Source organism: Anas acuta, chromosome 9, assembly GCF_963932015.1.
Source record: "Anas acuta chromosome 9, bAnaAcu1.1, whole genome shotgun sequence".
Classification (NCBI taxonomy): Eukaryota; Metazoa; Chordata; class Aves; order Anseriformes; family Anatidae; genus Anas; species Anas acuta.
Window position 1 is genome coordinate 6,326,023 of NC_088987.1, and position 16,047 is coordinate 6,342,069.

The 16,047-nt window shown below is 37.4% G+C and overlaps 1 protein-coding gene across 13 annotated transcripts in view; it reads left to right on the forward strand.

The window, feature by feature from the left end:
* The window catches only part of NAALADL2 (N-acetylated alpha-linked acidic dipeptidase like 2), a 430,872-nt gene that overhangs the window by 241,176 nt on the left and 173,649 nt on the right, over positions 1 to 16,047 (forward strand). For all 13 annotated transcript variants that reach the window (XR_011099258.1, XM_068691739.1, XM_068691746.1 and 10 more), the window contains one exon: positions 2,130 to 2,400. Coding sequence is in view for 12 of the 13 variants with exons in the window: in XM_068691739.1 (XP_068547840.1) it covers positions 2,130 to 2,400 (271 nt within the window). In the remaining variant the exon portion in view is untranslated. The remainder of the gene's footprint in view (positions 1 to 2,129; positions 2,401 to 16,047) is intronic.

Sequence of the window (16,047 nt, forward strand, 5' to 3'; positions counted from 1 at the left end):
CTTTAACTTAATCAGTTCTGTTGTCGCAAAAGTTTCAAAGACACGCTTACTTAATTACAAAGTAGAAAGTAACTTTGCTTGTATTACTGAGGGAGTAGCTTCGTTATTGTATCCCTGTCTTCTTTCAGTGCTTAATTACTTTTATTGAAACTGGTTCCTTCTTGTTGCAATGTGTCATAACCTTATTGTCCTGGGATAAGTTTCTTGAAGTTATAAGTTATTTATCCTATTAATGGTTCCATCACCAGTGGGATATGTGAATGTTCTGTTAATGATTGTTAATCAAACAACTTTCTGTGTTTCTGCAGTGCCCAAGTTTATGTCATTGCATTAGTGGGAGCAGATGGAATTGGAAACTTGTGATATACTGCTGATTGGTTTAACTTCTTCATTTTCTGTAGATTTTGTTAAGACTTATTTTACATAATTTAAAAATATAATCTCTGCAAGAATAACCTTTGCCAATTACTCCTCCTGACGTGATCTCTGAAGTCTTTAACATAAGTCCAGGGTTCTTGTAAAGGCTGTGAACTTCGCACATTGATAACCTTGTTACTGTGATGCAGGCAGTGATACGACACAATTCTTTAAACTTAAAGAATTGAAATTTACTTTTTAAATTTGTTTTGTAAATCCATTGTATATTGGAATCTTTATTTAATCCAGATTATGCACACCGATCACACTGGTGTTTTTTGAGTGTTTTGAAGGTTATAACAAGATTCTACAACTTCACTTTTTTTTTTTTAAGGCTTTGTTGTGTTGGGGTAGATGGGGATTCTTTGTGCTTTCTTTCTTTCTTTCCATCATAACTCTTCCTTGGTGGTGTATTCCTTGGTGCTGTTGCAGACCCTGGCATGGTCAGCCTGCTCTGCCCTGCCGGCAGTTTCTGCAGCTCATGGCTCTCATGGCTCTGTCACAGGGTGTCTATAAATGCAAGCATGCACTTGGCGGGATTCTCAAATATCTATCACCTGCAGTAATGGTTTTAAAATGAATATGCATTATCAAATGTTGGTTTTAGTGTGTGCAGGATGGCTGGGGTACTTTTTAAAGTTCTAAGGGTTTTTTGAGAATGGTAAAGCATCTAAATATCATTTTGAAAATCATCCTTTCTGTGAAGCAAAGTTTGTGAACAGGACTTCCTGGCAGTATCACTGTATTTGTGCTTGAAAACCATCACCTTTAATTTTGTTCCTCAATCCTGAGAGCTTCCAATCTAACAATATCAACAAAAAAATAGAACATGTTCAAGAAACTCAACAAATATTCCTTAAGTTTTTGTACTGCATTTAGATAGCACATCTTATTTGAATAATGGTGCTTTTTATTTGTTTCCTACTTTGCTTACATAAATAAGTCATCTAAAGTTATCCGTAAAATACTTTCTACAGCTGGGATATTCTAGCACTTGCTGGCAGGAGGGTGGCCCTTCCATGCTGTCACCATTTTTGTCCTACATCTATGATCTGTCTGGTAGCAGGTGTTGTACAGTGATACAAGCCCGGTAGTGATATAAACCCAAACCAACCTACCTCAAGGCCCTGTTGGCCCATCTGGTCAATACTGCCAAATTAATTTTTAGGCTCATGTTGTGTGCATGCCAAGCTGTTGGCTCAGGTAGGAAGTCTGAGGAACACCTTCCCACAACTAACGCAATATTTGGAGAAAAAGTTTCATTCTGCTTAGCAAATTTGCTTTACTTGATGATTTTAAGCCAAACATAACTAATTTTCCACACCACTCCCTGAAGTCACTGAAATATTACTTCAGACTGCATTCTTTTCTACTAAGTGGTTGATTAAATTGATGGTGTCAGAAATTTGAGCAGCTTCATGGAGATGAATTTTGAAACAATTGTTATGATAATTTCCATTGTTTCTTTACATTTCAATTGTGTTTCCTATAAACATTTTTTCCATACTTTGATTTCCCCCAAAGTGGTTGTGTTTGCCTTTTAAATGGTAAGAAATTTATTTGCAAAGAAAATGAAAGGTGATTCATTTTTTATGCACTTTTGATGATCCATCATGAATCCCATGTTTCATTCAAGTAATGTAGACTGCTGCATGTTAAGGTGCAAGTGTCTTGGTGGGAAGTAACGTGAAAACTGTTTGTTTGTTCCCCAGAGATTTGTTACAGTTCTCTAGAGAAGATGATGTAGACACTGCAATGAAAATTCTGGTTCAATGGACTTCTTATGGCCTTGAAGATGTCCAGCTGGTAAATTATTCTGTTTTGCTTGACCTACCGGGCTCCTCTTCAAACACAATAACTCTGAAAAACAGCGGCGAATGCTTTTATCCTGATGGACAGCAGTGCAACAGAGGGACCAAAACTCTTCATAGCCAAGACCTTCTGTACTCATATGCAGCTTACTCTGCCAAAGGAACACTTGAGGTAACGCAACTGTTTGTCATTTGTGTTGAAATAGTCAGCTTCCATTGAACTTGGCTGGCAAAGTAAACGTGACAATTGACCAGCCTTAAGTTAACTGTGATAAATACCAGTAAAAATCTCAAGTCAAACAAAAAATAATCAAGCCTGAAGGTTTCTTGTGTTGGTGTTAGGTTTATGTTTTTTTTTTGTTTTTAATAAGTATCTCAGTTGATGAATTGGTACTTGTTGTTTGGGTGTGAAAGTATTGGGTGTGAAAGATTTTGGAGGGTAGCTCTTCCAAAATACCTTAATATTTTATGAATATTTTATATTGCATATCAGTTACTGAATTTCGAGCAGTAAAATTCAACTGTTGTTCACTTTGCTTTTGCTTGTGACAGTGTTTGCCCATAATGTTTATTGATAAAATGTAATGTGTTGTGAAAATTTTGGAATGAGTAAAACTGGTGAAAGTTGCATCATGTTAACCAGCCCATTTTATGGACTACTAACATCATTTTGAAATTTGGACATTCAGAAATTTGAGGGCTGGTAGAAATTCATATCCTCCAGTTTCTCATCCTGCTTCAGTTTCTCCTTCTGGAAAGAATCAAAGCCTTTTGGTCCAAAGAATTTAGTCCAGAGACAAGGAGGACTGGAGTTCTCATTTTCCTCTGGGAGAAAGACTTCTCTCCATATTGTGGTTTTGTGCACTATTTTCCAGATTGAGTTTCATGCTCATTATCACCATAGAGCCTCTGTACTAGGGCTCTATCAATGAATAAACCCATAAAATAATAACTTCGTATTGAGGCTTGATGTTTAGAAGTGAAATGAAGTAAGCAAGGGTAAGTCTTAACTTGCATCGTGTACAATTCAACTTTTCTATGGGCAAGTAAAAAGTACTAATGAATGGGTTTAACTTATCACATTTATCACTCAGTATATACTTTCTCACAGTAACCTAATAAGAGTAGCTGTAATGAGATAAAAGTACAGTTGTGGCCTTTGAGATTTATTTCATGAAAATAAATGCGTTGCTAGCAAATTCATCAGATTAAAGGAAATCGAATGTACTAGGGAGAATCTTTGACGTTATTACCAGCAACACATGTACCACTTTTAGTTATATTTCAGGACACTTTTCTCTGTGATTGAATTCTAAAGAAATGACCACATACACTGTCTGTGTACTATCAACAGGGATGTTCCTTGGCTTTGACAAAAACCTTGGGAGCTTGCATTTGAGTCAAAAGATGTCTCCCTGTGCACAATTTTACAGTCAGAGATGTTTTCTTCTATTCTTTGAAAAGTCTATCCTAAATGTCTTTAAATCAAATTTTGCCTAAAAGGGAAATTTACCTGTTTACTTAGTCTACAGAGAAATTGGTAGCAATCTAACCGTTCTGTTTTTTGTTTTTTTTTTTATCATACACAATAATCTTTACTATTTAAAGTAATGGAGGTAGAAAAACTTTGAATGAGGTGTAGCAGCTGGTGTCTGTTGTTGGGTTCAGCCATCGGAAGGTGACTTGATTGCTTGCAGTGGAACTACAAATTGTGTATTTTGAATGTGTTGCAGTTGGTCGTGATTGCAAAATCACGAGGGTTTTCCTGCAAAAAGATACTCTTGTAACAGCTACTCATAATCTGAATAATTTTCTTTCAAATGTGACACATCCTTAGTAGAAAATTTCTATTATGTGTCACATAATCAGGTTGAATTGCTAATATTGCTTGAATGCCACTGCTCCATTGTATTTCATTTGTATATTTGGTTTGCAAGAAGTTCAAGCACGTAAAACCATTAGTTCATTGCAGTCTGTCTACCAGCAGAGGTACAGCTCTACTTTCATGTTGACAAGGTTATTTGTAGAATAGCAGGACTCATTTTCTTTGACGACCTGTCATGTCCATTCATCATATGGCCATTGTATATGAGCCGTCCAATTTGTGCTTTCTGGTAACAGTCTAAACAGCATTTGTGATATCTGAAATCTACTTCAAAAACCTACTCAGTGCCATTGTGATGGATGGTGCACTTTACTACTTCTTTATAATTCATTGGGCCCTGAAAAGGTGACACTGTTTACCCATCACGGTGACAGGCAAGGCAGCCTACAGTTCTGGAGAGAGCTGTCTTGTCAGTTTTAAAATAGATATTGCAGTGGTTATGTAAATAATATACCGTAGACCAGGTCAGCCTAAAGAAAGAGTGATATACCTGAAATATATTTTTATGAAAAGTTAAATACCAACCACCTTTTATAGTGTTTAAGCCTTTTGTCTGCTTAATGAAAATGGGAAAGCCACTCTGGCCCACAGTGCATATAAAAGGGACACTGCACGGCATCGAATGTATGCGTTAAAGGAAAATGTGCTGTCAAACAGCACCTAGCCAGCCTCCAAGCAGGTGCAGCGCAGTGCATCTGAATGTGCTGTTCCCTGCCTGTGTGGTGTGTTCGTTCTCATGAGCTGAGCCGTGTGTGCTGTCCTTGGTAGGTGCTGGAAGGACGAGCCAGAGAGCTGCTGTTGTGGTCCGAGGAGAGGTTTGGGGAACCTGTGCAGACTGTGCGCTTCTTTGGGTACCAAATTTGTGTGCCTTGTAACCAGCAGGCAGTGGTGATCCTCCTGAGTGCAGAGAAGTATGAGCACAGTGACACTGGGACGGATCCGCAGCAGAAGGTGCATGGCTGCGAGAAGGCCTGCAGAGAATTTCAGGCAAAAACAAGCAGCCCGTGCCCATTCTGCAATGCCCCCTGTTCCTTTAGTAACAGTAAAGAGAGAATACTGGCAGATGTCATGGTGTGCTGAGACAGTATTTGAGGCTGGACTAATTAAAGCAAAATGAAGATGATCTTTACTTTGCATTCTCTAAATTTGTAAAGTTTTATGCAAGTTGAAGTTTTCCTCACATTCACTTCGAGGATTTAAAATTTATTCACTTTTTGCTTTATGGAAGTGTTCACAGAAACTTTAGCAATCCTAAATCTGTTTTAATATCTTAAACAGATATTTAGTATCCTTTGTTGTATAGCATTACCTTATGCTCTGCTGCACTCCTCTAATTCTTCAGGAAAAATATCTCCCTGTGGGTTGCACCAGCTCCCTGTTAGGTCTTTGTTGTTCCTGTTTTTATTTATTTTTTCATTTTTGTCATGGACACTCAGCAAGTCTGGGAAAACATTGCTTTCCGTTCCTTGGACCTCACACACTGAAAGGACCGTGCTGGTTCAAGAAGCAGGGGCAGATGCAAGACCAGCACACATATTGGCATGTGCTGCGTGAAGAATCCTTGAAACGGGAATATAAATGTGGACAGGAATCTGAAGACTTTGTGGATGGAAATAAATCACACCCATCTCCAAAGCAGCTCTACCAACACCCAGCACCTCTCCTTTATGATTCAGCCTCTCATCCATCCCTGTTCCCTGCCTGCTTGGACTCCACTGCTTCACCTTGCTTCCCTGCCATCATCCATGTGCTCTGACTGACTACCCATGTCTCTGTTCCAAATGTCTGCTGCTTTTAGGCATTTTTGTTCCCAGCTCAGCCAGCAATATCTTTGTTTTGGAGGAGCAGAGAAGTGAGAATGCCGACTGTTTGCCTCTGTGTCTGCAGTATGCAGAAGAGATGCTCTACATCTGTTGATAACATATCAGCCTGCTCTGCTTCATTTGTTTCAGTGACGTTTTCTCAGCTAAATGAGAACCCACCACAGAGATTAATGCAACCTGGAATGATATGAGAAGTGCAAACCCATATGTTAAGCTCATTTAGTGGTGATCTCACCATTTTTCAATCCTGGCAAGGCAGGAATAAGGGTAGCAGTGTGCAGATTCCCACCAGATTTTGCATAAGGAGAGGAGGTTTGCTCACTCCATCAGGTAACCCATTTTCCCATGGCTGTGCTGAGATTTCTATTTCCCCATCCGTCCCTTTCTTTCACAGGTTCTCCACTCTGTGCAGGAAGATGGGAGTCTTTGTCTCCTTGGACACCAGTTCCTCTAATCTTATTGACTGTGTGCCCTACAGTCCCCTTCTCTCCCTGCTAAGTCTTTGCAGTACTGCAGCACTCCTCTGTTGCCTTGCAGTACTTAAATTGTCTATATTTCTAGCTCTGCAACAAAAAAGTTATGAGTTCCTCTGGAGGGACAATGCATCAGGAACTCCTTGACCCAACAGCTTACTTTCATTTGATTTGGTTTCTTTGTGCTGCAAATGTTATTAGTGCACCCTTATTATTTTTTTAATCTTCCCTCTAGCTAATCAGTAGTAATTTCCTTAACAGTATTTCTGAATTAAGATTGGTTTCAGCAGTTTGGTTTTAGAATATTTTAAAAATATTCCCAGGTTATTTTATCCCCAGGCAAAATTTCCAAATGAGCCTTCTGCAGCATGCTTACTTGCACTTCTTGAATTCCAAAGGCAGAGAGTGCATATAATTCAGATTAAATAATCACAGCATCTCACCCTAAGTCTTCCAGTCATTTGTGATGGCACATTGGTGAAAAATATCAAGCTAGGGGGAATCTTGATACAAGTATATACTTAATTCTTTTAGGCATGCCAATTTAGTTCATTATTATCTTTATTAACATTTTCTAAAATTTCTTCTCCAAAGAGACATGCACTAGCTAAAATGAATCCCTAGCAACTGCAGTCAATTTGCAGATGGCTAGGGCTATAGGTTGAATAACACATGCACACAAATGAGAAGGATCCTGTGATTTTTGTAACATTTAGATGGTTTAGAGGAGCTTTATTTATCCTTTATTTATAGAAGAGTTTCTCAGAAACCTCTTCCACAAATAATCATAATTTAGACCACTGCTCTGCATACTAAGTAGATACAGCAAATTTTCAAGACAATCTCACTAAGAATATGGATTTTAGAATAGACTTGACCTTTAAACAGAAAACAACAGTCAACATTAACTACAGCATAGCTGCCACTCCATTTTAATTACATATAGAAAGCTGTGAAACGCAATGTGAAGGTTATATAATTTAAAATTGCAGTCAAGAACTACAAAAATGATCATTGAAGAGATTTCCTGCAGAACATCCTGTCAGTCTTCTGGCATATATCATATAACCATTCATAAATAAAGTTTTACAGTTCCCTAAAATAATAGTGGTTCATCACGCACAAGTTAATACTGCTGCAAGATTTTTGTTATTGTTGAGGGGTAGGGTTTGAAAGATGCAAATGGCTACTGCTGCAAAACCTTCTGCTGTTTTATAATTAAGTGAATGCTCTACTGATGTTTCAGTAATAAAATATTAGTAATGACATTTCAATAATAATACCAATAATAAATGAGTATTTTATCTTAAATTTTATCTTAAGAGTTACCTGTATCTACCAGTGTAACTTGTACAGTTGAAACTGGACAACATTTGTCAGTCTTAAAAATACTTTTCTTGTAATGTGGTATCAGCTCATTGAACGCTTTTCTGCAGCATGTTTTTTTTGTTTGTTTGTTTGTTTTTTAACTGGGAAGATCTTTTTGAAGTGTTTTGAAATGAAATAGCATTGAAAATCCAACAGAAGTCTCCAGTTTTTCTTTCTCTGTCTTAGGATGTTGTGATATGAAGTCCAAATACAGTCTTCTAAGACGACCACTTGAAAAGAGTGGAAATAAAAATAATAAATAAATAAACATGCCTGACATGTTTTAAATGTGATTTAAGCTAGTTGAGGATAAAGCTTCGTATAATACGAAAAAAATTGGTAAGGACAGATTTTAGCTAGTTTTGTGAAAAATCTTTGTTGAAGACTTGTGGTGTAAAAGAGCAAAGAATGGACTGTTTTAGAGACTGCTTTCAGGAATGGTATAATCTTGGACACAGAGCCTTAATAATAAGAAGGACCAAAAAGCTTACAAAATCTCTCTTAAGGAAAACCCTTTGAAGCAAATGCGTTTTGAAAGCCTTTCAGAGCTGGATGAAAAAAGTCTGCAGAATAGTTTCAGCTCTGATACAACTGGTTCAAAAAACACAGAAGAACTGAACAATGACCTAGTTACTAACCATAGGCAAGTCTATGTCTGGTATCCAGGTGCAATTGTAGAAGTGTATTATGTATGTATGTGACCCGTCAAAATGCCAGAGCCTGTTTCTCTGGCTGGGCTAAAATGTCCCAAGAAAAAGCTTTCGTTTAGAATTTCACTTTTGAGCTGGTTGGAGTCACAGCACTTGACTGCATCCAGCACTTCAAGCTGCTATCCCAGGATACTTATATTTTTAAGTATCCCCTTAAATTTTTTTAAAAAATAACAATTGTGAGCTAAACAAAGATGAAAGTAAATTGGTCTTCCCTTTTTCTAAAATGAGGAATTTCTAGTTTTTTGTCTGATGTTCAGTCTCTTCCACTAAATTCAAATACATCTAATGTCTGACATCTCACGTAATATATATTAGTTACTGTGTTTATCTCATTCATTAAGACAGCCTTAATGTGAATTAATCATGAGGAATATCTGTACTGTCCTCATAATTATTTCTTATGTTCTTGTGCTCTGCAGTTCAAAGAGAAGGTGAACGATCAATCACCAGCTTGTGACTGGCCCAAGAGTAGGTGTGTGTGAGAAAGAAGATGCTTCAAGGAATTTATCTTCCTTCCACTGAATTATGTTACCATATAGAGTTAGTCTTGTCTCCTCTAAGATTCACTGCTTCGCACTGATATCTTCAAGGGGCAGACAGAGGTGAATGAGGATAGAAGAGGTCTGGCAGCAGTTTCCACTGTCACAGAGCAAAGCTTCTTAAGTATGCAAGAAAGCTCCTGCTGCGTTGTCATCAGGGAGAGATGTTCCTCTACTGCGGGTCACTGCTTGCCAGGCACGATCTCGGCGAGTATTTTAGAAGGTGAAGTAGTATGAAAAGCTAGAAATAATATTACTGGCAAATGAATTTTTATATCATTCTTTTGATCAAAATTTTTTATTTCAATTTTTTTTGTCACGTCTTCATACATGTTGTCCTTTCACCTACAAAATTCTTGCATTATAAGACTAGAAGAAAATCTTACAATTGTGAAATTGAGAAATTTTATCGGCGTGGACAGTGTTAGGCTCAGGATCTGATGGGCAAGACTGCCTGTTTCTGTTCAGAAGTATTCCTGGTTATCTTATTGCTGTTGCCTTAAGGCACGTAGAGCTGCTCTGCCTGGAATGAGCTTTCGTAATTTTTCAATTTTCTTCACAGACAACAAAGATAATTTCTTCACAATGTATATTGTTTGTAAAATAGGTACCAAAAACGTAAAGAGAAGTGAAGCAATGCTGAGGGGAACCTTTTTAGTAGATGGTACAAACAGCAATACTTTTTGAGGACGATGATTGTGCATTTTTTGTCTTGTCTGTTGAATTGTGTTCATTGAAATTCCATAAATGTGTCTCTTGTTGGAATAGCGAGAAAAACTGTAGTTGAATCAGGATTTGAGAGTGCATGCTGACCTCTCAGTTTCTAGGATGTTTTGTTTTGGTGGTTGTTGGCTGTTCAATATCCTGTGCAGGAGAGATCATACCGGGAAGAGAAAGAGTTGAGTGCAGATTTCTGTAGCATCTGGTAGTTCAGTAATAATGTCCTTAACTGCTTTTGTTGAAAACTATACTGTAAAGTACTATTACTACAATAATACCGAGCATCTCTCTCTTGCTGTAAAAGAGGCTGACCTGGATCCCAGGCTGTGGAAGATCAGGGAAGCTCTGTTCAGCTCCAGAGCTCCGACAGGGCTGCAGCGATGGTGAAGCTTTTGTGGTACCATTGAAATCAGTTGTATGATGCCAGAGGCCAAACTACTCCATCCTCTCATCAAATTGCCCAGATTCCAGTTTCCCTGCAGACTTTCCTGTATGTTTTTGGTAATTTAAACGTTTTTCCATCTTTCCTTTTGAGATACAGTTTAATGGGACCCCCCTGTACAAGGTGAACAATTCACAGGTCCCTTTTCTAAAATGAAGCAATTCCCATCTTTTGCACAGCATCTCCTCTCTTTTTCTATAGGATTTTCTGTCCCTGCTGAGAGCATAGGAACCAACTTCAGAAATTCTCCATGGTGTTTCTGCTGACACATAACAGAGATGAATGCTCAGATGTCAGTGTGAAATTTGGCTCAATTCAGAAAAATCATCACCCTAACCTTTGCAAAAGCAAGCTACTAATTGCTCTATAGTGAGGATGCCTGGCAGGGCCCTATCCTGAACTCCCATTTAATTACTGCTGTTTTTCATAAAAATAAAACTTTTTAAAAATGAAGGGTAGCTATTTTTGAAACAAAAGATAGATGGAGCTGCCATATAAAAATCTTCAGATTACTAAAAAGTGCAGATATAGTATCACAATTAACAATCCACTCACAATTCCAAAGTATCGAGTTCATTTAAAAAAAAAATAAAAATCTGAAAACCTGGAAGAATGAAGAACTTGTTTTTCTTCGTGGTACAATTTTATAGTATCTGATACCTGAACCACATGCTTACCTGTCTCTTGTAAGGGAAGTTTGATTTCCAAAATGCTACCTACTTGAAAAATAGAAATGTCTACTGATTTAATCACAGAACTATGCTATTCTTATATGCTGCTTTTTTTTTTTTTTTTATTTGTCTTGATCAATTGTGGGCCACCTGAATTCATTATCAGTTACTTATATTCCCTGTCCTCACTGGAGTCCCTTTTTTCCATCTAAACGTATTTATAATTCTAGAGTGAGTTTTTCCCCAGTCCTTTTTCTAAAAAGATAATTTAGAGACACATAAATTTGTGTAAAGATTCAAGGCATCAGAACTCACATCGGATATGAAAGATGTCATTTTCCTTTTCACAACTGCATGTTCACTTCTGCAAATTAGATAAAATGCTGCTTTAACTCTCTGATGTGTTTACAGCACTACATGATTAGGCATCTCTATGATTATGTTCAAGTGTGTGATGTTTGGCCAAGTGATGGCTACAAGTACTCTGTAAAAGAGCATTTATTATACTCTGGAAAACTGAGTTCTCACTGACATTTCAGAAAGTTCAAGTGTTCTCTAGATGCAGTGGATGACCTCCTCTTGGGCCTATATGTGCTCATCTGCATTTTTGAGGTAGACGTCCATTCGTCTTTCTGTGTACTTGCACTAAGAACAATATGTTTTGTGTGTGTGTAGAGCGAGTGTGCAGAGAAATAAAGCCAGTGTATGTAGTTGAGTGCACTATGCATGTACAGGAATGCAAGTTGATTGGGAAACAATCTTCTCTTCCATTTAAAAATTGTGCCATTTCAAAATGGCAAAAATTGGAAGCCTGAAAATTGTAAGGCTATTTTCTAGATATTTTTGTCTGTGCACAGCCAAACTAACTCTAAAGATAAAACAATTTAACAAAGTTGAAACAACATACTCTAAGAAATTAAAATATTAAATATAGTTATAAAAATTAAATATTTGAATTGCACTTGAAAAGATGCAGAAGCACTTCATGTAATATTTCACGTCAGTTGGCATGCACATTTTGTCTTCGATAGTGTTTGCATTCTTATGACACCGTTCTTGATGAACGTTCTTGACCTGCAGGAGGGAATGCCTGCTTTTCTATTCCCTATATTATAAAAAGTCCATTGAAGAAGGGCAGTCTCTAACTTCTGGATATTCATATTTGAGACAAGCCAATAAAACCTTTGCTTTGCTGCAGTGTCGCCTTGAGAATTTTGGGGTTCTGACATCATGGGAATGGATTCTGATACAAAGGAGTTTCATTGAAAATTTTAAAACCAGGTTTGAATCACACCATTCTAACTCACTATGTACAGAAGTATCTAATGATTTATTGTTTTTAATATGTAGCCTTACAGGTGATCAATTCTGTATGTTTTTGTTAGTTTTTCCTCAGTCGGAATAATTTGTAAATGTGTATTTACATGAATAATTATCCCTGAATAAGCTAAACTAAGCAGGTTGGTAAATACTGATTACTGTTTCTGCTTAGGAAAGTATGATCATTGTGGCTTTATGCTTTAGCAACTATTGCTAATATTTCCTGTACAGGAAAGAAACATTAGAATTTAAAATTTTGTCACTGTTGAGTTTTGTGAAATGACAAGTAAACAGCATCACTTAATGACAGCTTAAAATAATGAAATTTCGGATAGGATTTTAAGCCATAAATGATGACGTGTCCTTCAATGTTTTATAAACAAATTAATATTCTTAGAGACTTTAAAATAAATACCAATTTAATATGCCTGAAAAAAAAAAAAAAATTCAGGATACCTGAAGAACTAGAGTAGCATTTTAATGTAATTAAAAAAGATGAAAAAAATAGGTTTGCCTCACAGGATATCTCGCTGAATATCATGAATTACGAAGTTGCACTCATATTAGTTTTGTCTTCTGCTTAAGGGAAACTGGAAGAATGTGTTTGGGGGCAGAGGGGAGAAAAAGTAGAAATGAATTCAAAGAAGGAAAAATAAAGTTCAAAATAGATATAGAGGGAGGAGTCTACTGGATAAGCATTACCAACAGGGAACAGACTATGTCAGCTCAGATTTATCTGGGGCTCTGTAACCATAAAACACAGAAGAGGTTCTTTTCTGTAGGCTATAAAAAGGCTTCGATCTTAATTCAGTCTCCCTGGGAGATAGCAGGGAAAGAAAAAAAAAAAAGTGCTATAAACTGCAAAAAGCAAGCAACCAAAGAAGTTAAACTCCAGTGTCTTTCTAAAAACGCTGCTGGAAGAGCAAAAGCAACCTGTAGGAGAAGCCTAACCAGAGCCCTGCCTGGAACAGAGATGTGTCCCCATCCATGGGAGAACGGGCAGATGGGCATGGCGAGGGGAGAAGAAGCACGTAAAGTATGTCTGTGACTAAATTTGCTCTGCAAAACCAAACTCTCAAACTCTGAGGTTAAGGGACAGAATTGTTCACTCCCGTTTTGGTATTGCAGCACTTGAACAAATTACAGTTTTAGATGTCATTGCAACACAGCATGCAATTTTATGTAATAAAAACTAGACACAAAGAATCCTTTTTGACTGTAAGCTGACACTGTGAATCATATTGAATTACTCCAGAATTTCACTGCGTGAGTAGGAATATTGAAGTAAGAAAAGAAAACTTCTAGAGTAAGGTGCAAATAACGATGTAGAAAAAAAGTAGAGAATCTATCTGAAGGAGGATAAATACTTGTAGGTAAAAAGAACTAGTTATTTAACGAACAAGTAGGCATTTATTGATGTCCCCAAACATACCTCCCACTGCGTGAAGCAATATTGAAATTCGGTGATTGAAATCTGCCTAGACATCATGTGTAAGGTGCAACTCTATCATAAGCAAGGCAATATCAGCTTCAGTTAATCCAGATATGGCATAATTGCTTTTTTGGGCTCAGAGAGCATCTTCAAATTCAAATTGCACAATTCATCCATTTTTGGTTTGCCTCGGATAGGGTAGGATAGCTGCTTGGAAATGCATTAGGTTATTATTTTGCAATATTATTTTTCTCTTTCCAGTTCCCTAGTAAGACAAAAAGTAGCATGGGATTGCCAATCCTTGAGTTTCTAGAAAATAAAGTCTGGATAAGCGGCGTCTGAATCTGGCCAAGAGGGCAGGAGGATTTACTTAGTTTGTTTACTTGAGATAGTTTGTGTTTTTTGCAGGATTTCTCAAAGACATTTCTGTGTAAGTACCCCAGAATTTATTTACAGGGATTCCCTGATGACTTGGGAATGTCCATGTGTCACGGGACACACAAAGCATAGTAAGTAATACTTGCTACTGAAAAACAGCATGCTTGGGTTTTGAGGCTCTAAGCCAAATTGCTTATAACGTAAACAGACAGTGGAAAGCTCACCGGGGATTTTCAAGATAGTGTCATTTGGAAACTCCTGTAAACAATGGATATGGTGCCTCGTCTGCATGCAAACCAAGTTTTCAAGAAAGGATTTTTTGTTACATAGTAAAAGCAGCTCAGTAGGAAATTATTCTTTCATGTGAAAAAGAGACCTAAGAACTCTTCAAAAAATCACTGTCATCTGCATCAAATTATTTCCTGATTTGTTCCTAGCTTGTCTCTGACTTGTATGTATTTTACTAAATGTTGAATTACGTGGTCATGCCGCACTAGTTCTTGTCTCGTTTTGGTAATACTGAACCTAGTAACAGGAACAAAATTTACAGCAGTTACTCTTGGCTCCTGTGAGTCCTAAGCAGGAAGGAACAGACTGACAGATCCTACTTGTACCAAGTACCATTGCTGTAGAAGTGTTTGAACTGCACGTTACTTTCTTAGTTCAACCTTCAGCTCGTTAGTTGAGCTAGATGTGGTAATCATGTCTGCCGCAAAACCCGTAACACAGAAGGTCTTGTTATTCTCTCTCTGCCCCTACTCTCACCACTTGTTTATTTTTTTGTGTGTGTGCCTACAGCCAAGGGAGGAACAGAGTTTGAAAGAGAACTCTGAGTATTAACGTTTTTGTAGTTCCTACCTTGGGTGGTAGGAATCTCAGGCAGACAGCTGTGCTCCCCTGATTATTGGCCAGGCACTTTTGGCAGAAATGGGAGCAGCAGCTCCTGTCAGAAAGCATAGCAGAGTGTACACTAACAAATGATTTAGCATACTTGGGCACAACTCCGTTATCTCTCGTTTTCCTTCTTCCTTTTCTCTAATTTTAGAGAAGAGCTGGTTTTATGTTTGCAGAATTTTCTTTGCATTTGTGGATGTCCAGCTTTGATCTACAGCCATCTTGAGTTTACTTTTATGGTCTACTGAATGCTGCCTTCAGCCTCAATTTCAGAGCTGTGCAAATAAATTATAGTGAAGTGTTTAATTAAAGTTAGGCTCGTGTCCTGATCACAGACTACTGTCTTCTCAGATACAATTTGCAAATATATTTGGGAGTTTTTACTTCAGGCAGGATGAATACTTGAAGGTTATTTACCTGCGATGCATCACACATTGGATGTTTCTGTTATGTCAACAACCAGAAAACGGTAGCCGAATGCTGAAGGACAAATGAAGGGCATTGATCTGAATGAAAGAAGGGGCTGTAGTAAGTGTAAACAGTGGTGTTGAACTGAGGTGTTAATGCTTCTAGAATAACCTATCTGCTCTTTGGACAAATCCTCTTGATTCTGGGGAATAGTAGTTCTCAATAAACTGCATTCATAGCATTTAGTTTTCTAAAATACAGTAGAGTTTCTTCTATTTCTGTCATTCCTTGATGCATTTCTAATTGCCATAGTATTTGCAAAGAAGGTGACACTTCAAAATTGCATACACCACCTTCAAGACTCCAGCTGCCACCTACTTCATACAGATATTCATACTTTTCCTTTCCAAGTCATCTTTCTCTTTTTCACCCACGCCTGGATGAAGTATGGTGTTTTATTCTCTTTAATTCTGGGAAGAAGCAGAAGAGACTGCGAAAAGACCCTTGAGTGCCTTGATTGGGACATTTTTTTTTAAGTCCTTGATTTTTCAGGTTTTATGGGATTTTTATCATAATTTCTAAGATAGAATGTTTACAACTCATTGAGCATCATCTTGGGGCTTAGAAACTAATAATAAGTCTAACATAAAATGATTACTTTTCCTAAAAATGTTTGTTTTATTACCTACCCCTACTTCATTTCATGCATGGGGGAATACTACTGAATACCATATTGCACATCGCAATTTGTTC